The 26143-nt window shown below is 39.6% G+C and overlaps 1 protein-coding gene across 1 annotated transcript in view; it reads right to left on the reverse strand.

The window, feature by feature from the left end:
* The window catches only part of LOC122555511 (ATPase MORC2-like), a 69266-nt gene that overhangs the window by 26512 nt on the left and 16611 nt on the right, over window positions 1-26143 (reverse strand). Inside the window, exons 5-10 of the mRNA XM_087993196.1 lie at window positions 25560-25650; window positions 19881-19989; window positions 10054-10213; window positions 5976-6087; window positions 4521-4646; window positions 3971-4050 (exon numbers count right to left, since the gene is read on the reverse strand). Of these exons, the coding sequence (XP_087849322.1) occupies window positions 3971-4050; window positions 4521-4646; window positions 5976-6087; window positions 10054-10213; window positions 19881-19989; window positions 25560-25650 (678 nt within the window). The remainder of the gene's footprint in view (window positions 1-3970; window positions 4051-4520; window positions 4647-5975; window positions 6088-10053; window positions 10214-19880; window positions 19990-25559; window positions 25651-26143) is intronic.

Raw genomic sequence — 26143 nt, forward strand, 5'->3', positions numbered from 1 at the left:
GCTGCGTCTATTGTTGCAATGGCGTTTCAGCCAGAGCCTGAAGACTCACAGAACTGTTGTATTGACTAGCTGTTGAGCATGCATACAAACCAGGCTGCTTGTCAGGCTCATCATTGGTGATGAACCTTCAGAATCGAAATTTCATTGCATATGACAATCACATACCCAGCCAGACGCCGCATGAGTTTTCAACCAAACTGTCATTTGCAAAGCATATGAAGGGGTAATTCTCCATCAAATCAAAAGGAGGAACGAGGTGAATGAATGATCCATGGCAATAGGGGGTGGGAGCATTTAAAACTGAGGTGGGAAGAGCAAAAGTATTTGTTGGGATGGGGACAAGAACAGTGACAGGGGCACGTTGAGGTTTAAAGGGGGTAAAAACAGTATAGAATGGGTGGGCATGGAAGGCTACAGAGAAGAAAGTGTCGGCAGTGACCATAACTATGCCCTCCACAGTAGGCACTATTAAGATGTAATATTGGGCACAGGAGGAATAATGTTTGGTGGGTTTCCACATAGGGGTCTGCTCACTGGGGAAATAGGCTGTGACAAGAAACACAAAAATAGACTTTAACATCACCTAGTGACCAGGCCAAGCCTGATGCAGAAGGTATCCACCCTGAACCTTCACCCTGTCATCATTTGCTGTTTGCTACAAGCGACTCACAACTTGAAAATGCCTGAGCCAATGGTCAGAACAGGAAGACTCACTGATTGGCAAAAGCACAGGTTCCTCTTCTGCGAGAAGGGAGCAAAGGCATTAATCATATACTTGCAAAATCAGTGACATTTCAATTGCAATTGTATCAGTGAATATATGAAATGCATTCAATCTGAAAAAAATGTTTGAAGTTGAAATTCTGGTTACAGGCAATGTCCACCATGTCACTGGCCCTTGTAAATTGAACACTGAGATTTCAGTGAAGCAGATACTATTTATTAATAGAGGTGATACTAACCATAACCAATTCAAAACTTGCACAACATAAGCGAACGTGGGACATGAACTGAGTACAATGAGAGACATAAGTGCAAGCAATGATAACTTCCGTGGTTGGTATGGGGCTGGCTTAGGAAGACTTTAGAGCACATTCAACAATTTCTCTTCTGTGTTCGTCAGCCAGCCAGTGTCGCACCTCTACAAGTAGAAGGCTATCTTAAAACAGCCATTAGAACTCCACACATGGTCCTCATAGTTGGGTTGCTGCATGTTTCATTGGATTGATGAGAGTGTGCAGGCATCATCTGCACAATGGCATCACAGGTCTTATACTGGACTAAGAATATATCCTATTCCTTATGTTTCAATCACAGGTGACTGCCATTAGAAACCATGGATGCAGCCAGAGATATAATGTTGGTTGCAGTAGTTGCCTTGCCACAAAAGCAAAGGCACATTCAGGAGCAGCAGTTTCAGCAGCAACCCAATGAATACAACAAGCTTCCATGGAGGCTGAGAAGTAGCTCAGGCAGTGGTAGTAGTTGTAAGGCTCTTCAGAATGTATTGGGAACACAGGTGGCCAGAGATTTTTGGTCCTGAATCCACTTTCTTTGGATGAGGAGTGAGGTGCAATGTTGATGCAGATCCTGTATGTAGTAGGTCAATGTAAAGTAAGTGTGCTGGATGATGGAGTTGGATTTGAAAACTGAAAGCATGAGAGAATATCCTCTTCCAGTTGCTGTAAAGGTACCACCTGCTTTGGCCTTCAATGCAATAAGCTCCTTCCAGGGAGCAACAGGTGACCTGTGTAGAATCTCTCACGTGTGCTCCTACAATTGAATCAGGACAGTGACTGACACCATCTAAGCAAGATCACATTGGTTTATTTTGTTTTCCCATAATGAGGTTAGTGCTGCAGCCCAGGTAGTAAGACTTGGGAATATAGCTGACTTTTCCCAGGTGTAGGATGTTATCAACTGTTACACATGGCACCAAGAAGATCATATGACACCACCACAGAATTCATCAATAGCAAGAGGATCCATTCGATCAACATGCAGGCAATCGGTGATCACCAGTTCCCGAAGATGTGTACCTGTGACCCTGTTAGCTGCCCCAACTCTTATTTCCTGGAGCGCCCTCGTGTATGTGATGCATTTCACAGTCAAATTGTCTTACAAGGCTAGTTACTGGAGGACAAGGGCCACTCACTGCCACCATTTTGGGTGACACTGTTGTGCAATCCCCTGACTGATGCACAGCATGCCACATCATTTTAGTGTGCTGTGCAGTGTATAACCGGAACAGGCAAAAAGGTAAAGTGGCGGACGATGAGGAACTGGTTGAACAGGAACATTCTTACAAGGAAGAAGATGAGGACGTTAAACTAAAGGAAGCTCTCCTGTGCATGACAGGGCTCAGCTATGTCAGCCTACAAGCCACAAAGGTCCTGATTGACACCTGATTTCAGTCGATGAGAGCTGGCAATAATAGACAACAATAATGTTTACTTATTATTGGTCAACACGACAGCTTTTTATTTACATTATGGGGCAAACTGTGGCCTCTATTAGTTTTATTTGTGCTTGCTTTTGTTGAATGCAAGTAACAGCTTTTCTTCTGGAATACTGGAATACTTGCCTGTTTGTGACAGTCGCCCAATGAATCAAGATAAGATGCTGGTCTGCAGTGAGCAATGGGCACAGAATCATGGGATTTAGAAAAGATGGTCAAGGATATGGCCAAGACTAGGTAAGCTAGGAGACCTGCTGGATGGACAACTGACAGAAAGTGAAGCCAAAAGCAAGAGCCAGCTATGTGCCATGAACAGCCTGTGCTTGGGACTGCTGTGCCATTACATTGGCTGATGAAGGACAACTCAGCAAAGCCAATGCTTGGCCAGATATTTGGTAGGGATCTAGAAGTGGCAGTAGCATCATGGATGCTGGTCAATTCCAGGTTATCCAGGGTTCTGGCTATGATTCTTATGGTTACAGCAAGATGATAGAAATCAGGCTAACATCATACAAAAGGAGTGTCATAACAGTGTGAAAGATCATAGACTCACAGAAAAACCTCTCAATGAAACTTGATGGAATTGACACTGCCTAAATATTGTGAGATTCAGCCCAAGTAATTTAACATTGTTTTTATTTGACATAGTATGTACCGGAAGAGAAAAATAATTGAAGCTAATGTAAGAAGGCAACAAATGCAGAAAGCATCGAGAGTTCTTGAGACAAAATATTATTTGTTAGATGCCACTCTAATTTTCTTACATGAATCTTAACTTCTAATAAATTGTTTAAATACTGATATCCAATTCTGCATCAACAAAACAAGAAAAATATTAAAAAGAACATCTTAATTACTAACTTTGGTACGAATGAGCAGAACTAAAAATAATGCCAACAAAACTCAGGCACAACCCCTTAATAACTCAAGGGGTAGTTTCATCACATGTCTAATAGTGATGCATTAAATACAAAGTTCCAATTTTAATTTCTGATCTCTCTGGCAAGGTAAAGGGAAGGGAAAATTAGCTACAGTCTATTTTTGATTAATGCAAGCAATTTGGCTGCAGACGTATATCCAGCGAGATGCCAGATTCTGAGGGAATTTGATTCAGTTCTTATCCTCCATCCTGAACCTGAAGAAATGAATTTCCTGCAAATATATTCTTTAGATTCAGGACTGGGGGTGGGATGCTTGGGTAAATTAATCATAAGTTTTCATTGGGTGAACCAGATGCAAGGATCCATTATCACTTTCAACACAGGAGGAAAAAAAAAGTAATGTAATGTTATCCCATTAAAATAATAATTAGGAGTGACAGATCAAAAATTAATAGAATTTCTGTTTACAGGTTATAGTGATTGATGCTTGAAATCAAATGAACTTTGGTGAACAACATCATTTAATTGGTAGTCACTTTCTCTATTTGATTATTTTAATCTCTGATTAAATCAACAAACTTAGTTGGTGATATTTACTGACAGAATTATTCTTGAATCAATTAACTCATACCTATTTTCACAGCATGTTCTGCATCCTTTACCTCTCTCAAAGCACGTACTTTGAAACCTTTGGCGATATAAGTGTACTTCCTATAGATATAGCAATAAGTGAAAATTAAACATCAAGTCACTATTTCAAGTTATGCTTAACTTGAATACAGTCAGTTCTAGTCTACAAATCCCACCCCAATGTCAGCAACTCATTTCTGATTTCACATGTATTATTACCAAAAATTAGTTACATCTTATGAGTTCCTTATTTTTCATCAAATCTTTGCAATGAAGAAGTGAAATAATTGAAAAAAAAACAAAGGAAAACAATAGATATTTAATAATTATAATTAAATAGTCATTTGTGAGAATTACTTTATCTTGGTGGTCGAAAAGAATTCTTTAAATGATTAGCAAATTGAAGCAACTTTCATCCTTAGGCACAGAACAAAAAAGTTTGAAATCAGATTCTTCCTTGAAAGGACTGTAGTTAAGCTTTAGAACTTTAAAACTGATGCAGAACTTCAAAAGGGCTCTAAAATTAGGATATTAGCCAACTATTTTCTTACCTAGGTCTATACAAGGAATAGATGAGGCAGTTAGCGTGAACCTTATGCCCCTGGATAAAGATCTTCATGCGAGGGTCAATATATAATATTGCAGCATAGGCTCTAAAGGAATATTGTTCTGGTTGGCTGAAATATGACAAATATAATTTTTAATTACTGAATTACAGTACTATGTAATGTAACCACAATATCGCAGAATACTATTCAGTAGAAATATAGGGCTTATTAAAATATTGCACATTTCAAGGGGTTACTGATTAAATTTCTCCTGAAAACAGAGTTTTGATTTAGTTCTGTGTTACAAATTTATTCAAATATGCAGAACCTTAAGTTGCCTGCCCTTTCATCTTTGCAGAACTTGCATTTTGGAATAAATTTTTAATATATTTTTATTCATTCATGTGACATTGGCTTCGCTGGCCAGGCCAGTATTCATTGCTGGGCACAGACCATTATCTCTCCATCTATATATTCTGTGGCCGTGCACTTCCCTCCACTTCACCTGATGTAGGACCACAGGTCCGAAAGCTTATGATTTCAAATAAACCTGTTGGACTATAACCTGGTGTCATGTGAGTTCTGACTTTGAATATATTTTCAAGTCAGGATGCCATGTGATTTGGCAGGAACCTGTAGGTGGAGGTATTTCCAAGCACCTGCTGCTCTTGCTCTTCTGGACAATATATGTTTAACCCATTCTACATTATAATCATTAGAACTCTCCACCAATAATAATCTATTCATCAATATTATCAAATTATGACCACTTTCTGGTACTGTTGTATTAAGTACCAGAAAATACAACCTTGTTCTGATTATTTTAAACAATAAATGATGTTCAGTGCAAAAATAATTTAAAATCGTGAAACCTTAAGTAATCACCACAAAAGACACTACGCTCTCAGTGCCAAAAAAAGGCTACATGCTCTGAATTTTGAGAGCTTTCCCTTTCCTAACTGCCACCTCAGTGTCCATCCACATGCTCAACAATTCAGATGCCAGTAACCTGCTTAAGTTTATAATTGTCTGTTGTCATAATTGATCATGGTTGAAAACACATAAGTTTTAACATCATTATTATGACTTATTTTGAATGTACCCATCCATTTTCAAAATTTATTGTTGTCAATTCCAATAAAAATCTTGTTGGAAATAACATATCTCCCTGACTGATTCTCCCCACAATCATCCAACCCAGTAAATGTTATTATATTATTTATAATTAGTAATCATGCTTCAGCAGTCAGGCACACCCAGTAATCTTCACTCTTATATGAAGACAATCTCAGCTGAATTATTTGCTTTGCTGTCTGTTCTAATTAATCTATTGTACTGCGAGAAGCAGAATTATAGGAAACTATTATTCTGTTTTTACAAACTGACTGATCTGTCTTGTATATGACATTTCAAACCTAACATATCAGTTGAGTTTGTGTTTTTCATTTCATTACTTACATTCCACTGGCTATCATTCCTGTCAGCAGTATATCAGAAGCATCTGTTTCAATATCTAGTTCAGGTACTCCATCATCATTCAGTTTCATGTTATAGATGATGACTAAAGTTCCTGTTAAGAAAATGTATTAATTAAAATAATTAATTTTAATGCGAGGTCAGGAGATGGCATAGTAATAGTAGGTACATGGCAGATATAGTAAAATATGAAGTTGTATAGGCAAAGTGTAGAATGTAAAAAGCTTAAATAATAAATTTCTCAACAAAATAAAGAAACAGATGATGTTAGGTGTCAGTACACACGATTTTTAAATATTTCTTTGCAATTGTAGTCTATTAAAAGATCAAACTGAATTCTTATACAGTCACTTGATAGTACAGATGTTGAGTACTGCGGAAAAACAATTATGCGTTATATCTTGCATTCATCAGACCAAAATCTCAAGAATACCAAATCTGAAAAGGGAATAATGAATTATACTCCAAGACGGCACGGAATGGCTGGTAAGTAGATTGATTGACAGAGGCTTTGCAATGGAGAGAATATACCAGGGTACAGTTAACTGCAATAATTGCAACTCTGATTGGTCAGGGTATTTTTGGAGGTATTAGACCAGGGAATCGCTGTTCCATAAGTTTTGTTTCAGTTGAGAAAGGTGTGAAGTCTGTACATGTTGTGTTTGCAAAAGGCAGAGCCCTACATATGAATATGTGTGACTTCTAGCACGCATCTGTCAACCGGAGTCTGGCTGAAAATCCAAAATTGGTTGATTGTGCAATTCTTAGCACAATTGTTGAGGAAATGTTATTCAATAATGGAATAATATTTAATACCAAGCGTCACAAAGGTCTACAGCACAGAAAAAAGGCACTTCAGTCCATGAAGTCAAGGTGGGTTAACCAAAGGAAATGCAATGTTACAGGGATAGGGTAGGCAGGTGAGTCTTGGTGTGATACTCTTCGGAGGGTAGGCATGGACTCAATGGGTCAAAAGGCCTGTTTACACACTGTAGGGATTCTATGAAGTCTGTGCTAGTCAAAAATAGCCTAACTTTTCTAATTTCATTTTCCTGCACTTAGCTCATAGCTTTGTATACTTTGGTCAGTGGTCAGTTAGCTCTGTTGGTTGGGTGGCTGGTTTTCAGTGAAGAGCTATGCCAACTGTGTGCTCAATTTCCACAGCAGCATAGGTTACCATAAGGAACTCTCCTTTTCAACTTCTTTCTTTACCCAAGGCATGGAGATCCTCAATTTATATCAATGCCAGTTGTCTCTCTCTCTGTGGTCTGGAGGACTATCGTGATTTTACCTTTATGCTTTGGCATCACAAATGTAAATACTTAAATGTTATGAGGGTTATAGGCAGTGAATACTAGATTCCCACCACCCTACGGGTGAAAAACGTTTCGCTCACATCCTCTCAAAACCTTATGCACCTTACCTCAAATCTATGCCCCTTGGTCAGTGATCCCTCCATCAAAAGGAAACACCTCTTTCTGTCTACCATATAAATGACTCCCATCATTTTTATACATCTTAATAATGCCCCTATTCAATCTCCGCTGCTCCAAGGAAAACAACTCTAGTCTTTTTAATCTTTCTCCATAACTAAAACTCTCCAGATCAGGCAACATCCTGGCAAATCTCCTCTGCACACTCACCATTTCCTGATGAAGGGCTTATGTCCGAAACGTCGATTCTCTTGCTCCTTGGATGCTGCCTGACCTGCTGTACTTTTCCAGCAACACACTCTCGACTCTGATCTCGACCATCTGCATTCCTCACTTTCTCCTGCACCCTCACCAGTCCATTCATATCCTAACTATAAGATGTAGATTCCAGAACTGCACATACTACTCTCACTATGGTCTAACCAATGTTTTATAGTGTTCAAACATAACCTCCCTGCTCTTAAACTCCAACTTTAACTAATGAAGTCAAGGATCCTACATAAATAAAACAGAAGTAGCTGGAAAAGCTCAGCAGGTCTGGCAGCATCAGTGAAGAGAAATCAAAGTTAATGCTTTGGATCCGTGACCCTTCCTCAGAAGAACTTTGATTTCTCTGCACTGATGCTGCCAGACCTGCTGAGTTTTTCCAGCTACTTCTGCTTTCATTTCTGATTTACAACATCCACAGTTCTTTCAGTTTTTATCAAGTATCCTACAAATGCCTTCTCAACCAACTTATCCATCTGCCCCAGATCTTAAGGAACTGGTGGACACCACATTTCCCTCTGATCCACAGTGTACCCTAGGATTGTACTTTTCATCACATACTCCCTTGCCTTGTTTTTCCTGCCCAAGTACATCATCTCACACCTATCTGGATTGAATTCCCTTTGCCACTGATCAGCCCATCTATATCCTCCTGTAATCTAAGGCTATGCTCCTCACTATTTACCACCTCACCAATTTTCAAATCAACGGCATGGTCCAAGTTTGCAAGCATGGGCTGGTTGATTACAAATAGCTCGTTCTGCTGTGAACAACCAAAGAAGTGAATGTTGTGAAACTTGAAATGGTTCAGAAAAGACTTACAAGGATGTTGCCAGGGGTGGGTGGATTTGAGCTAATGGGAGAGGCTGAATAGGCTGAGGCTGTTTTCCCTGGAGTGTCAGTGGCTGAGGGATGACGTTATAGAGGTTTATAAAATCATGAGGGACATGGATACGGTAAATAGACAAGGTCGTCTCCCTGGTTTAGGGAGTCCAGAACTAGAGGGCAGAGGTTTAGGGTGAGAGGGAAAAAAATTTAAAGGGACCTACAGGGCAACTTTTTCCCGTAGTGGGTGGTGCGTGTATGGAATGAGCTGCCAGAAGAAGTGGTGGAGGTTGGTACAATTATTACATTTAAAAGGCATCTGGATGGGTATATGACTAGGAAGGGTTTAGAGGGATATATTCCAAGTGCTGGCAAATGGGTCTAGATGGGTCTGGTCATCATGGACGAGTTGGACCAAAGGATCTGTTTCCATGTTGCACATCTCTATGACTCTAAGACTTCTATTTGATGTGATTCACCAGTTGTTGGGATACATGGTCTTCATATCTGGCATATATAAAAATCACAAAAAAAGATGTGCTGTTGAAGCTTTTTTCACTTGCACTCACCAGGTGATAATTAAGAATAAATAAACCTCAAAAGGAAATGAGACACTTAATACAAATGAAATGTTACTGAATTTGCAAATCAGTTAGGCTGCAGTTGGTGTGTTGTGTGTAGTTAAGGAGAACCAATAACAGAAAAAATATTGGAGTCATGTAAAAATTTCAATGGAAATGTAATGAGATGAAAACAGATATTTAACTGGAAAAAGTTGGAAATTTTGTTCAACTAAACTGAAGGATGGAACTTTGTTCTATGTTTCTTGCTACTGTTTGCTTCCCTTGGATCTGTATGAAGCAGAGCCAGATGGTGCACAATCACTAGACTCCACACAAGACATGTCAAAGTCACTGCAGGAACAAATTACTGCAGATACTGGAATCTATACTGAAAACAAGAAATGCTGGCGATCACAGCGGGTCAGGCAGCATCCATGGAGAGAAAGCAAGCTAACGTTTTGAATCTAGATAACGCCCCATCAGAGCTCTCTCTCCATGGATGCTGCCTGATCCATTGCGTTTCTTGTTTTCATGTCTAAGTCACTGTTTTGCAAGGTTATGCACCAATAGACAGAGGGACAGAGGAAAACATGAATTCTGCAAAAGACTGCATAACTCACTGGATGAGGCAACCAACTTTGATAATCAAGTAGTGATGAGTGACCTCAGTGTTGAGTTCAATGTCATCTGATAGATTGAATTGTACAAGCATGCCCTACATCACAACATGCAAGTTCAACAGCAAAAGCAAAGTCAGATGGTCTTTTGTAACATCAATTTGATTTAAATATTGGGAATATCATATAAAACTATATAGAATTTATTGAAGTTTAGTTACAGCCAGTAAATTTCAAAGGTGTTTACAGTTTTGTATATACAATATATGACATACAAATATTGAAAAGTTTTGATGACTTCCATGACTTAGTAAAATAATTTAGTAGCTATTTATCATAGTGCACATGTCCTTACCACTTGCTCCTGTAATTTTATTAAACTGCTGCATCATATGAAACTCATTTTTAAATGGAGAATATTTATGAATGAGTGCAATTTCAAGGGAGAATTTTTCTTTGTCTGTCAACATGGGTTCCTTAGTTGCAACATACCAGGATGGCATCGGCACAATCACCTAGAAAACCAAAAACAAAATCCATTTGGAGTATTGTGTACAATTTTGGTTGCCCTGCTATAGGAAGGATGTTATTAAACTGGAAAGAGTGCAGAAAAGATTGACAAGGATGTTACCGAGACTGGAATGTCTGAGTTATAAGGAGAGACTGGAGAGACTGCACCATTTTTAAGGGATGACCTTACTGAGGTTTATAAAATCATGAGGGATATAGATAAGGTGAACAGCCAAGATCTTTTCCCCAGAGTAGGGGAGTCTAAAACTACAGGGCAGAGGTTTAAGGTGAGAGGGGAGAAACTTAAAAGGGACCTGTGGGGGTATCCAAGGTGGCGGTGATCTAGGAAAGATTTGGAGGCACAGGCAGCAGCGAAAAGTGGCCGAACAGAGGCTGATAGCTATGTTTGGTACCCATAGGGAGGGCCTCAATCGGGACTTTGGGTTCATGTCACACTACAGGTGACCACCATTGCACTATACACACACACAGACACGCTTACACACACACACACACACATACACACACACAGAGGCACTCCTACAGTCACGCATACCCACACAGGCACTCCTACAGACGCGTGCTTGCACACACACACACAGGCACTCCTATACACAGACACGCACAGAGACATTCACACAGACTCCTACAGAGACAAACACTCCCACATGCACCCTCTCACAGACTTAGACCCCTTTACACTCACACACACATATACACTCTCTCTCACAGACACTCACAACCCCCCACCCAAGACAGACAGACACACACACATACACAGTCCTACAGACACACGCACTCCCACACTCACACATGCATCCTCTCAGAGACTTAGACCCCTTTACACTCACACACACATATATACTCTCTCACAGACAATCACAAACCCCCCCCCCCCACCCCCCTCCCCTCCCCCCACACACACACACAAACCCAAATGCACAATTAAACATATACTTTTGTGGGGTGAATTTGTACTTGCAGAGTTACATTGTACTTTGCTCAAAAACTGCATGAATCCATGTAAGACTCTGTTAACTCATTTTTTAGATTAGAATCAGTCTAAACATTATGGCACAGACAACAGCACACAGGGGGCTAACACCTTCAACACATTATCGGGCTGACACCAATTTTTAAAGTTAATCTGAGAATTTAACTTGTAAAAAAGTTTTGTGATTTACATATGAAAGAAGTGAAACTAACATGGTCATACTAACAGATGAAAGACTTAACAATAAAAGTATTTTTCAATGTATAATTTCAGTTACATCACATGTAAACTTTTGTTATAAATTCTGTGCCCTCCACAACCACCTGATGAAGAAGCAGCGCTCCGAAAGCCAGTCCTTCCTATTAAACCTGTTGGACTATAACCTGGTGTTGTATGATTTTTAACTTCAGCGATCTATATAGCTCCGCACCGCATTGCAAGCGGGATGAAGTCCTAACCCACCCTAACCGGACCACCACGATACCCTGGGACTCTGGAAAGGTTGTGGAGTCCTAGGAAACGGTCAGCGACCAACTTGCCTCAGTTTTCACCATCCAGGGATGCTGAAGAAGGGAGGACATACATCCGAGGCCGAGCCCACGGCCCAGCCTGCAGGATCCTCTGACTAAATTTCCTACCAGGTCCTGGTAAAAGAGCTTGCAAAATCTCACAATATGTAAGGGAAACGGATAAAGGAGAAGCTGGCTCCGATCTCTATCATGCTGCAGAAGCATGAACAGCAGTTGGAAGACCTGAAGGACAGAGGAGGTAAAACGCAGGGTCACAGTGGTGGAAGCTCATACCGATCTCTCCAAAAGGTAGGATCCAGGCTCTGGAGATGTAGGTCCGTAATTTGCTTGACCAGATTGATGACCTCGAGAACAGGGGCAGGAGAAAAAATATTTGGACCGACAGTCTGCCAGAGGGTAAAGAAGGTGAGCAACCAGTGGAACTTATTGAGGACTGGCTGCTAAAATTCCTCAACTTGGAGACTGGAATGAGAAGCTTGATAATTGAGAGGACTCACTAGGTCATGGCGCAGACGTCAGGTCTGGAGTAACATCCTCATCCTGTCTTGGTGGTTTCATCACGATAGAGATAAGGAGAGAATTGTGGAAGCTCCCAGAATCCAGGGGAGGGATCCGAAAGCCCTGGTTTATGAGGGTTCTAGGATCATGTTCTTCCAGGTCTTCTCAGTGGTGGTGATCCAGAAAGAAAATCCTATGACGGCATCAAGAAAAGACTGAAGGAGTTCGGGATCCAGTACTCTGAGGTATGTGGCAGTCCTTTGGATCACCTTAGATGGATCTGTACATCTCTCTGACACGTCAGAGAAGGTAAGAGACTTTGTGGAGAAATTAACTTAATCTGAACAATTTAGAATGCACAAATAGTAGCTTTGCTTGGGTAGGTCTCTACTTTTCTTTACAAAAAAGAGTAAGTCCAGTCGGGTCATTTTTGTCCTTTTTTTTAAATTGATAACCATCTGGTCTAAACAATGATCAGGAGCGGTTGGGATGTGTACTCTCATTTTCTAAGTTGAGTTATACCAAAGGATGGGTGGTGTACTTACCTTTTTTTTCAAAATTTCTTTGTTCACATTGTTATTTCATGGTGTATTTTCTTTCTCTGCTTGTGTTTGTGGTGCAGCTCTAGGTAGGAGGAGAGAAAATTGTTGGGATGGCTGAATGCTTACTTACGGGCAATTTATGCCCAGTTCAGGTATTTAAATGCCCTGGCTGCAGCATTGTCAGTGGATTGGGAAGTTGGGTTTCGAGAGGTCTAGATTCCCTCTTTGGCCAGGGAGCGAATTTCTCTATTCAGTGCCTTTGGTGCTTTATATGGTGGCTTTTTTTTGTTTTTTGTTGTATATAGTCTTTGATAGCTTTGTATGTTTGTTAACTGTAGTGGTTTTAGTTTATGTAGTTTTTATGTTCGATGGATCTAGCGACACTAAAGCTCAATGATTTGTAATTCGAGTCTCTCCTCTCTGAACTCTAAATGTTACTGCAGAAGGTTATGGCTAATGACTTGATTAAATGGTGTACCAGGAACATCAAGGGGAGTCACTCACCAATTAAGAGGAAAAAATTACTCTCAAGTCTTAGAAAGGAAAAGGTGAATATTGCTTTACAGGATGATAGAGAGCATTTGAAACTACAGCAGAATGGCTTTGATCTTTTCATCTTTTAAGAAGTAAGGGAGTGGCTATATTGGTTAGGAGGAATCTCCGACTTAAGTTACTGGAGTGTGTTTAAGACACACACGGGAGGTTTGTAATCCTCAAAGCCCTGATAAACATAGAAGAATATGGTATTTTGAACGTTTACTGTCCTCTGGCCCCTCCCCTCAAATTTTTGGTAGATGTGTTCTCTAAATCGATCAGTCTCAAGTCCCAGCATATCATTATTGGGGGAGATTTTAACTGTCTCATGGATCCTACAGTAGACAGATTGTCCAAAGACCCTCTGTACAAACTGAACAATTAGTGCGTCTGTGTGTGGAGTTAGGATGGTGGACATCTGGAGGCATCTCCACCCTACAGGTAGGAATTTTACGTTTGTTTCCAATCCACACAGATGTCACACCAGGATTGATTTTTTTTCTGACTCCCGTGGCAACCCTGGACTTGGTGGCATTTTGTTTGATTGGTAACATTACCATCTCTGATCACACTTCAGTGTAGCTGTTGGTTAAGACTAAGGATGTTATAGTGGGCCCAAGGCACTGGCAAATGGATCTCTTTATCCCTAAGGATAATAAGATTGTGGAGTACTTTTCTAAGGAATTTAGGGCGTTTATAGACATTAACAGGCTCAGTTAGTAGCCTATCCATCCTCTGGGACACCGCCAAAGCCTATGCCAGGGTGTTAGTTATTTCCTACTCTGTCAGTAGGAAGTGGCAGAAGGGCAAGTAGCAACGTCTCCTCAAAGCACGGTTGAAGGCAGCCGAGAAGGCTTACTTTGACAGGCCCTCATTGGTCAAGCTACAGAGGACTACGGTGCTGCAGTCTGCATTAAATTCCGTGCTCATGCAAACAGCAAAGAAGGAGCTGGGTTTTGCAAAACAAAGGTTATATGAGCATGGTGACAAACCAGGCAAGTACTTAGCATAGCTCACATGGAAAAGGCGTGCCCCTCAAGTCATTATGTTGATTAGGGAAGGGTCTGGGAACCTAACATGTGGACCAAAAATATTAATGCTGGATTCCAGAGATTTTACTCTGAATTATACCAATCTGAGGTTTGTGAGGAGGGACAGGCCAAGATGGATTCCTTTTTCAAGGATCTGGAGCTCCCGCATGCGACCCCTGAACAAGAGTCTTTTCTCAATGCCCCCTTATCAGAGCAAGAGGTGCAGGAGGCTGTGAAATAGCTTCAGAGTGAAAAGGCATCTGGTCCTAATGAAATTCCAAGCGAATTCTATGAGGAATTTATAAGCATACTGTCAGGCCCAATGTTCAACATGTTCAATGACTTGTACAGTCATGATCATCTCCTGCCATCTCTCAGACAGGCCAATATTTTGCTTATTCTTGAAAAAGTGAAGATCCCAAAGGACTATGCTTCTTACAGGCCCATTTCAATCTTAAATGTTGATTTTAAAATCCTCTCTAAAACTCTTGCATTAAGGCTGGAAATTGTGTTATCTTCTATTGTTAAAGAGGACTAGACAGGCTTCATAAAGGGCTGCAGATCTTCCAATAATGTAAGGAGGCTGCTTAATATAATTCAAGTGTGTCAACAACAGTCAATACAGGGACCGGTGATTTCTCTAGATGCAGAGAAGGCATTTGAGCGAATTGAGTGGCCGTGCCTTTTTTATACTCTGGAATGGTTTGGTTTGGGCAAAGTCTTTATAAGATGAGTAAAGGTTCTCTACAGTGAACTTCTCGCTGCGGTCATCACCAATGGGGTACGATCAAGTAATTTTAACATTTTAGGGGCAGCCGGCAGGGCTGTCCCCTTTCGCCATTACTTTTTACGTTGGTGATTGAAAAGTTGGCAGTTGCAATTCGTAGGAATCCCCATATATCGGCTCCAGAAGTGGGTCAAAATTACATAAGATTTCATAGTATGCGGATGATGTCCTCATTTTTTGTCAAATACAAGTTTCAATGCCTCGCCTGACACAATGCATCAGCGCGTTTGGCACCTTTCCAGGGTACAAGATTAATTTTGCAAAATCAGAGCTATACCTATGGGTGGTATTATGAAGGTGCAAGGTCTTGAGGGCAAATCTCAATTCCCATTTACGTGGTCACAGTGGGGTTATGTATTTGGGCATATTCATCATTCCAGTTCTTGATCGATTAGCTAATTTTGTTCAATTATTCAACAAAAGCAAACAAGACCTTCAAAGATGAGAGGTGCTTCCAGTCTCATGGTTAGGTCAGATAGCTCTCATTAAATTGAATATTCTCCCCTTTTGTTGTAGCCTATGTAGATGGTCCCCCTGATTTTCAATAAGCAAACATTCAGAAGACTGAACTGCTGTTTCAGCTCTTTTATTTGGCATCGTAAGCGGCCCCTTATTAAATTAGCTAAACTGCAACTGCCTCACAAACTGGGGGGAGTGGGACTCCCAGGATGTACACGTATTTGGAAAGGCAAGGACTGATTAGGAATAGTCAGCATGGCTTTGTGCATGGGAAATCAAGTCTCACAAAATTGATTGAGTTTTTTGAAGAAGTAACAAAGAGGATTGATGAGAGCACAGCAGGAGATATGACCTATATGGACTTCAGTCAGGCGTTTGACAAGGTTCCCCATGGGAGACTGGTTAGCAATGTTAGGTCTCACACAATACAGGGAAAACTAGCCATGTGGATACATAACTGGCTCGAAGGTAGAAGATAGAGGGTGGTGGTGCAGGGATGTTTTTCAGACTGGAGGTGTGATCAATGGAGTGCCACAAGGGTCGATGCTGGGTCCATGACTTTTTGTCATTTATATAAATGGTTTGGATGTGAACATAAGAGGAATAGTTAGTAAGTTTGCAGATGACACTAAAATTGGAGGTGCAGTGGACAGTGAAGAAGGTTACCTCAGATTGCAACAGGATCTTGATCAGATAGGCCAATGGGCTGAGGAGTGGCAGATGGAGTTTAACTTTGATAAATGCGAGGTGCTGCATTTTGGGAAAGCAAAAGGACTTATACACTTAATGGTAAGGTCCTAGGGAGTGTTGCTGAACAAAAAGACCTTGGAATGCAGGTTCATAGTTCCTTGAACGTGGAGTCGCAGGTAAATAAGATAGTGAAGAAGGCATTTGGTATGCTTTTCTTTATTGGTCAGAGTATTGAGTTCAGGAGTTGGGAGGTCGTGTTGCGGCTGTACAGGACGTTGGTTAGGCCACTTTTGGAATATTACGTGCAATTCTGGTCTCCTTCCTATCGGAAGAATGTTGTGAAACTTGAAAGGGTTCAGAAAAGATTTCCAAGGATGTCGCCAGGGTTGGAGGATTGAGCTATAGGTAGAGGTTGAATAGGCTGAGGCTATTTTCCCTGGCACATTGGAGGCTGAGGGGTGACCTTATAGGGGCATGGATAGGGTAAATAGACAATGTCTTTTCCCTGGGATGGGGGAGTCCAGAACTAGACAGCATAGGTTTAGGGTGAGAGGGGAAAGATATAAAAGAGACCTATGGAGCAATGTCTTTACGCTGAGGGTAGTGTGTATGTCGAATGGGCTGCGAGAGGAAGTGGTGGAGGCTAGTACGATTGCAACATTTAAAGGCATCTGGATGGGTATATGAATGGGAAGGGTTTGGAAAGATATGGACTGGGTGCTGGCAGGTGACTCTATGACTGTATTAATTAAACTACTTCTATCTTACATGAGTGACTGGGTTTGTGGGGACCCTTTTCCAATATTGTTAGATATCGAAACCTCTCAGGCAAAGTGCCCACTTACTAGTTTGCTGTTTTTGGACAAAATGAGGACAGTTAACAAATATTGCCATAACCTAATAGTTATCAATACTGTTAAAGCATGGAAGGCAATTTGGCAGAGGGAAGGCAATATTGGCAAAACATCTTTTCTTACAACTATCATGGGTATGACGGGTTTTCAACTGGGAATGATGGATTCTGGATTTAAACATTGGGCAGCAAGGGGTGTGTCTTGCATGGATGATTTATTTGAGGGAAACACATTGATGTCTTTTTATTAGTTAGCGCGGAAATACGAGCGATCTGGCACGGACGGCTTTCTTTTCAAGTTAGGCATTTTATTAAAAAAAAGACTACACTTTTGACTGATCTCTACAAATCAGACATAGAGAGGATGGTGCGCAGTGCTAAGAGTATATTTTCTGTCAGCACTTTATACTAACAGCGGCCCCTCAGATGAGTTTGATCGACTTTGCAGGGTGTGGGAGAGAGAACTAGACATTGAGGTCTCCTCAGAGGTATGGGAAGATACTTGAGAAACCACAAGAAAGATATCAATTTGCAACAGGACCCATGCTTGATAGTTGAAGATCCTCCACAGGGTTCACTTGGCTCCAGATCGTTTGTCAAAATTTAAACCAGGAGTATCTTCAACATGCCCCAAGTGTACAGTTAGTATGGGCACTTGTGCCCATCGTCTGTGGTAGGCTTCAAACATACTGGAGCACTGTGGCAGGTGCAATGGGGGGATTTTGGGTGTAAGGGTGGAGAAGAACCCAATCTCTCTGGTCTGTCCAGTGTAATCCTCACTTTCTGCGCAAAAAAGAATATCTTGTTAGGTTGGCTATCCAAAATCCCCTGGGTCTGTCAGGTTGGCATAAGATTGTTATGGAGCATATCCCCTCGGATTTTCTTACAAGCGTGGTACACAACAAATACTAAGAATTTCTATAAGACATGGCAGCCCTTTTTGGACTATCCGGACACAGATTTGTCTGCCACACAATTAAAGGCTTTTATATAGCCATAACGATTGTGCTTTAAGAGACCAATATCCAGACAAGGGGAACTGCGAACGTGTGAATATATGAAAAATAATGCTCTCGATATTTGAGAGTTAGTGTTTTGTTTTGCTGAGCTGTATTATTATTATTTATTGTTAGCTAATATTTATTTATTTAAGTAGTTAGTTGGGTTTTTAAAATATATTTTTATATATACTTATACATTTGTACACGAGGGCAGTTCAAGTTTTTAAAATTTTTTTGGTGTTCTTTCTTTGTATTATTTTGTATTTGTTGTAATACTAAAAAATCTATTTTTCAATAAAAATGTATTTTAAAAAAAAGGGACCTGAGAGGCAACTTTCTGTTTTAAAATACCGAATGGTGTGTATATGGAACAAGCTGCCAGAGAAGTGGTAGAGGCAGGTACAACGGAGACATTTGGACAGGTACATGGATACATTAGAGGGTTATGGGACAAATAAAGAAAAATGGAACTAGTTCAGTTTTGGAAACTTGGTTGCCATGGACACGTTTGGTCAAAGAGTTTGTTTCCATACTGTCTGACTCTATTCATTAAGGGCATTGTTAAAGACACAAAACACTTCCATATTCTCAAATGCAAACATGCTAGTCACTTCATATTTCATATTTCTGCTCGACATGACTAACCTGCACAAAAAAAAGGCACTGAAAAGTGCCATGAGGTATACTCTTGATATTTTTGTGCAGCTTCAGCACCTTATTTTAAATAGCAAACAGATTTTTCACTTCTTTACAACAAAATTATACTAACATTTCTGTGCCAAAGGAAAGTTAGATGATTAAGGCACAAGTTAGTCACCAGATTGCACTGAACACCATAATGGATGATAATCTAGAAAAAGTCCAGATCTGTCAAATGCTGAATATCAATGTTGCAGGCAAATATACCAAATACATTATGATTTGAAAAACAACTGAGAAGACAGTGGCTTGTTAATATTGTGTTAGGAACTCCAGAGCTGAAATTACTTGAGATTTATAATGTGCTCATATCTCATGCTCAGCGGAAGAATGCAAGAACATCATAAACTGGTTCTTCAGCCACACCCACAAGGATCCAGATATATTAGTCTTGGCCTTGCAAAGTATCAAGTATCTGCTCATAGTTTACATTATCAGAGATACAAAGGGGATGAAGGCAAGGATTCTGCTCTCAAAGATTTGGTGGACAACTGAAGGCTAGTATGGTCAGTGAGATTGGAACATTGAATTGTAAGGGCAAAAGGAGGTCATACCTCCAAATGGGATTTCACCTAGCAATCTTAATGATACGTAAGTTAGATGTGTGGTCTTATTAATGCAGCGGTTGCATCCCTACCTCTTGGTCAGAAAATCCAGGTTTGAGTCTATGCTAGGACTTGTCAATAGAAGGTGCAGTTCTAATATAGTCAAACAGGTTTATTGTCCTGAGAATAAGAGTGTTTTTGTTAATTTTGGACATTAGGATTGTTAACAGTTTTAACCAGAGTAATTGTTTTGAATACTGTACATTATCCACTTAAAATGACAGAAACAACTTTTGTACTGCTGTTTCAGTAATACTCAAGTTCATTGGTGATACTCAAGTTCTGTACTAATCTGTTGACTGGACATATGAAGGACATATGAAGGTGGTATCCAACATGATCTACACTCTCATTTTCTCAGATCCAGGGTGAATCAGGGAACCGACCAAGCACTTACAGGATTAGACTGACAAAACAAAAGGCTGAAAATAAAGTTCTCTCTCACTTACCTCGTCAATACCTTCTTTCTCATAAAAAGTTCGAGACATAAGGATGCACGTCATGGTATTGTCTTTTTTGGTAAAGAGAATGAAATCCATTCCTATCCTCATTGAACCACTGAAAGAAGTCAAGTCATAATTAACTATAGTGGAGTGGCTGATTGTGATTCACACAGCTGTAGTATTATCACAATTTAACAGAATAGCTACAACTTCAGCAGCTTTTTGTCAGGTTTCTGGTTCACAAATTTACAATCCACAGAAATTGAATTGTGTGTTATTTGGCAGTAACAAAAAGTAGATGCTATTTCTGATAAGGAACAAATTAGTGGAAAATGCAATTTAGTACAGAAAATGAATGAAGTAATACATTTTGGAATAAGGATAAAATTTTGTGTATTTCTCAATGTAGCTCAAGAACACAAGGACAAAATGTACAAGTTTATTAACTCCTAAAATTTGTTAGACCAAGGTCTTCAAACTCAATGAGTAGAACAATTTGTTTAAAATTTAGACAAAAAGTCTTAAAATGTCACACTGCCCTTACTGACAGAACATAATGAAAAAATACATTTGCAAACTCTCTGCAACAATTAAAAAGAGGCTCATACATACATATTTGATTAGCATTTCAGAGATTTTGACAAGTTGCTAAATTGAATATGTTTCTTTAAAATGCTAACTAAAGTTTAAAACAATAATTCAAGCTATTTAGTTTCCATTAATTGCATTCTTAAATAAAAAAAAATCTCTTACTTGAATGTGATTTCTGCTGCTAGATTATTTTGGAGTCATTTAATATCTGAACAGTGTTGTCATTGGTAAGCAGGACTAAGATTTAAGGTTTCAATTGGATTCTCAACTTATAAAACTCAGTTGGAAACAATTACTCACACTGGAGCTGAATTTTATCTTCAACCAGTTGGCAAGTGATATATGTTCTCATGTTCACCACTCTGTCCCTCAGGTTCACAGATAAAGGAATGTCTTTAATTATGAGAATATTTTTTTTAAAAGAAATATCACTGCACAGTTGAGTCTGTGATTTAGATACGTCACTCTTATATAGATTCACATCAGAGTATGACCTTCCTCATTTCATGGCCTATTAACCTGTCACAAATCCAAGAGTTGAGCTACCTGATAATTTCATTCAACCAGTGACGGCTTTCCTATATTTCTCTATCTTGTTCAACAGCTCCTCCAAAGCTTTCCTTTGGGCTTCTATTGTTCGATAACACTTAGCTTTGACACCATGCTGTTAGTGAAATATGCCAAAAATTGTTTTTTTCATGGTTTGTGACTTTTCTTTGCTAGCAAGACGCACATCGACGTTACGATAAATGAGAACAAACTATCTTTAAATTCTTGTTTTTAATCACTCTTTATAATCATTTCCCAAACAATCTCAAAACAAGAGCCAAAGTATGATCTTACAATCTTTGAATTGCCTGCTTGGACACAATGCATGTATTAGCCAACACAGATGCAGTACCAGGCCCAAAGTGAGTGCAATCTTTTTTTGATTAATATATCCAGCTGAATGTGCTCACTAGTATAGCGTAAAGGATATCTAGGGCACTTGTGTAACAACTGATAAATCATTACTCAAATAGTACACCTAGCGAAATGCAAAGTACTTACCCATTGTACCAATCAGATTCTAAATATGACAAACAGTCAGAACACGCAACATTAAGCAATCTTTTTGAATAAGACAACCAAGGCCAAAGTGAATACGATGCTTTATTTCTTAATGTCCCTGCCTACATATGATCCATGTGTCTGGATTGCAGGTGTTAGTGCAGCATGTCACTTCCCAGTGAAACAGTTGTCAAGGATTAATTGCTAGATTGGTGATGATTTTCTTTGTATGTTTCTTCATCGGGAGCACAGTGTCAAGAGTTCTCTGAAACCTCATGGCAGTCAGCATTTAAAACAATGCTCTGGCTCAAGAACGATTTGCCATTTGCACATCAAACCCCAGGAAGCTGCAGGTTGTCAACACGTGCTGAACAAATTGAAAATTGGAAGTGTGTTTATTTCTTGATTCCTAAAAACAATCTTACATGACATGATGACAATTCAGATATTATGTTAGGTCCTGTCTGGAATACTACATGCAAATTTGTTCCTCACGCTACAGGAAAATTTTAATTGCGCGAGGGAAAAGTGCAATACGCTGTATTTGGTAAAGATTTTTCAAATGCTGAAAAAAATAAACATGGTAAACATAGGTTAACTTTTCTGTGGGGTTAGGGTCATAAATTCCAACCACGTTTCACTGTTATGGCGTTAACACTTCCATTTCTTTGCCAAAGATCTCCATCAACTATATTGGATATCCTCAGTTATTCTGTTCCTAGCATGGAATTTGGATTAAGTACATTGCCATTGCCCATTTTGTTCTCCTTTCTGTAGAGTCAGATAAATGTCAGGTTCAAAAACATTTTATTTGGGATGCTACCCCTTCAACAATTTATTGAGAATGATCCTACAAGTTTCTGCCTTTTCGTTGTCCAAAAGATAAATTAGCATAAACTTATTGATGTTTAAGTAATTGAACAATCTATCTGAACACCACCACTGTACCTTTTAATCTGTGCGCTGTTCTTTACATACTGCTTTGGCATGAAGGGAAGTAGGGTGAAGATAGCAAAAGTTCCCTATAATGGTAATCTTCCCTATAAATGAGGGACATGTCTCTTTGCTGCTTTTCAATCCTCTGACATTGTGGTCAGAAATTCTATTCAAGGGTAAGCATGCTGATGAAGAATGCTTTGCGAGTCTCACACGTGTTTGTCATAGAGTGTTGCCCAATGTGTGGGAGATAGCAGGAGGGCCCACAGAAAACAGGACAGCTCCATGCTTTCCTGTATGTTGGAGGCAGAAGGGGAAGTGAATGAACATAGCATGGTGTACAGGACATGGACTCAGTGCCAACCATGCTTTAACAACCTTCCATGGAATGTCAAGCTGAGTGTAGAGCTGCATTCAGATGCCAGGCCTCCAGGTCTGCATACACATGGGTTGCCAGCTAATGGGTACATAGCCTTTGCTCGACAATCATGCAGGTATGCCTAGAAGCCATGAACTCTGGACAAAGTTCAGCCCTGAAAGATCTGTTTCAACTCTGCAGAACCAAATGACAGACTGGACTGTAGCACATTCAGCTTGTGTTTCATAAAGGACCAGTCGTGGAGACAAAGTCCATGCAGCCACAGTCAGTTTTAGTTCACTCTGCAAAAAAAAAGAGGGTAAGAGCAAACTTACACAACATCTGCCACCAGGAGAGTGAAAGCGCAACAGACAGTGAACTCAATAGGCACTCAAACAGATAAGGGAGGCAGAAGCAGCTGTCAGCAGTTCTTTGTGGAGACTAGAGGGCTCAGCCACACAAAAATGGGGTCAGTTTGCTCAGTTCGCTGGTGTGCTGTTTGTAATGCAGAGCGACAGTAACATCATGGGTTCTGTTTCCACATCTGGCAGAGATTACCATGAAAGGATTCTCCTTCTCAACTTCTCCCCATACCTGAGTGTGGGGACATTCAGGCTAAACCACCTCTAGTCGTCTCTCTCCCTCTCTTTCTCTCTCTGAATGAGATAGCAGGCTAAGGGTCCAATAGTGAGAATATGTACAGAGTATAAGCAGGCAGGGAAAGAGTTAAGTTCTAAGTTTTGTGAAACAAGAGGTTCAGTTGAGCATGACTCAGATCAGATAAGTACTTACAGTTAACAATGGGGTGCTGGAGGCAAGGATAATGGGTTAACAAGGTGGAAAAGCAGTCATTTAACAATATTGGAAGTATTCAGTATGCAAGTTCAGCTAACAAGGGTATAAGTATCCATTGTATGAATCCCATTAACAAGGTTAAGAACATTCATTGTATAACAGTAAAGGGCTTGGTCTCTGCTTTTGATATTTGTTGATTGTAACAGTCATCCAATTAATATGTATGTTCCCTTATCTGGATGCTCCACCCTGTAAAATGACTATATAGTTTATTGAGAAACTGCTCTTCCAGAGAAGACCATGAACCCATGTCGCGAGTCAAGATCGTTCTCTCCCTCCAGGGCCCGGAATAAAGATGTAGGAGATAAAACTATACTGTATCTCTGAGCGTTTCACTTTGACTGAGGGGCAGGCGGGGGCTAATGGGACAACAGTACGACTATGGCAACTTTATCTTTACAGAAGGTGTAGCTTCCAAAGTCAGCAACAAGTGAAGTGTGTTCAAATATTAAAGTACCTGCGGCTGAGGAAAATTGTGAAGCATATTACACAGATTGGAATTTTGGAATGGATTCAACTGTTAGCATTTTTTTTTCTGAAAGTAGAAACTATAACATTAGATTATTTGAAACCTTTGAGTAAAGTTACACAGAGTTAGAATGCAAACAGAGTAGAAACAAAAGCCGAATCTCATGTGGATGAGCTGCTTCATGATTACACAGCATTGAGTTAAAAGTTCAGAATCCTGACCTTCATGTCAGCAGTAAAATTAGCTGTTGAAAATTGAAAAACTTCAGTTAGATGAAAGAAAAGAGAAATAGAAAGGGGAAAAAAAGTGAATAGAACAATGGAAAGTATAGGGAGAAAACAGAACTGTAAATAAGAAAGCTTGAATTGGAAAGTGAGGGGAAAAATGAACAAAGGGAAATGGAAAGAGAGTAGAAAGAGAAAGGAAAATGCAATATAAAAGTTTGAAGTCCCAAAGATAGGAAGAGTTCAAACAAAACAAGCAGCAGAAGACAATTTGGGAGCTCTCACACATAAATCACAAAATGCTACCATAGAATTTCAGTGGATAACAGGGAAGGGAAATGGAATATTGCCTTTTATTTAAAAGGATTGGAGCATAAAAGCAGGGAAGTCTGGCTCAAACTATACAAGAGACCACACAGGCCACAACTAGAATACTGACAAGAGTTTTGAGCCCCTTACTGTTGAAGAAAATATATACTAGCATTGGAGGCAATCCAGAGAAGATTTACTAAATTGATCCTTGACGTGGAGAGATTTGAGGAGAGCTTGTGTAAGAAGTGACCTATTTAAAACAAAAATTATTTTTTGGGTGTTTGGTAAGGTAGATGTTGAAGGGTACTTTCTATTTGAAAGAGAATTTAGGTCCAAAGTGCATAATCTCAGTAAGGGATCATCCAGTTATGACAGATGAGGAGGAATTTCTAATCTCAAAACATATGAATCTGTGGAATACTTACTGGAGAGGGCTATACAAGCGGTGTCATTAAAAAACTCTCAGTCTAGAATGTATTTAATCAGGAAGAGAATCAAGAGTTATGAGCATAAGGGAAGAGAGTGATGGACTGTTATCAGATCAGCCATGATTTCATTAAATGATGGAGCAGACTTAATGGCCTAATATTCTTCTGCACATCATATAGTCTCATCAGTTCAAAAAGGAATGAATTCTGTGGATTCACAAATAGGCACCCCACTGGCAAACAGTAATTAGAGAATACTTTCATTATTTGTGTTCCCACATATTTTGTGTCATTCACAACTTGCCAGTCATACATTCATTTTAGAAACAATAAACATTCCAAACAGCAGAGCAAAACAGAAAAGAGTTGCAAACAATGTTTTCTTAATTCTAAAAGTCAATCTCAAAGATTTGAACTAATTTAGTCCACAAGACTAAAGGCAAACTTATCTCTGAAACTCACGACTTCAATCCATTTCCATACTGTCCAACAAGTTGGGACTTTGAAGTTCTCTTTATAGACTTTCCTAAATGAATAATGTCTGCTACTTCACCTGTGAAATGCAGAAATTTTGTTATAGTCCTGTTTTCATATGTTTACTATAATTTACAATAAACAGACAACATTTTAGTGCTGGCTTTCTGGAACTTGATCACCAAAGGCAATGGCAGAGAATTTATAACTATGAACCTGTTTTTCTTTTTAAGGTCAACACAACATCAACAGTATGACGTGCCCATGAAAGTACAAGTGGTCATAAACAATTAAAGAGCATGAGTTGAAGGCAATTTGTGGAACAGGTCTGTTCCCTAAACTGAATGTTCCCTAATTGGTAAAGGAGTTTTTCAGCATATTTCATTTACTTAGTGGAGGAAAATAGAATTTATGTCCAACTTATCTACATTAAGTTTTGTAGATGGGAGAAGGGAGCTATATAAGGACACAAAATGACTAAGTGAACCTGCAAATCTATAACAGACAAAATCCAAGGTTCTCCTACACTAGGGAAGTGTAACATCATCCACTGTATATCTGACCATGATAAA

Source organism: Chiloscyllium plagiosum, unplaced genomic scaffold, assembly GCF_037043375.1.
Source record: "Chiloscyllium plagiosum isolate Xiang-an unplaced genomic scaffold, Cpla_swu_hap1 HiC_scaffold_12, whole genome shotgun sequence".
In the NCBI taxonomy this organism is placed as follows: domain Eukaryota; kingdom Metazoa; phylum Chordata; class Chondrichthyes; order Orectolobiformes; family Hemiscylliidae; genus Chiloscyllium; species Chiloscyllium plagiosum.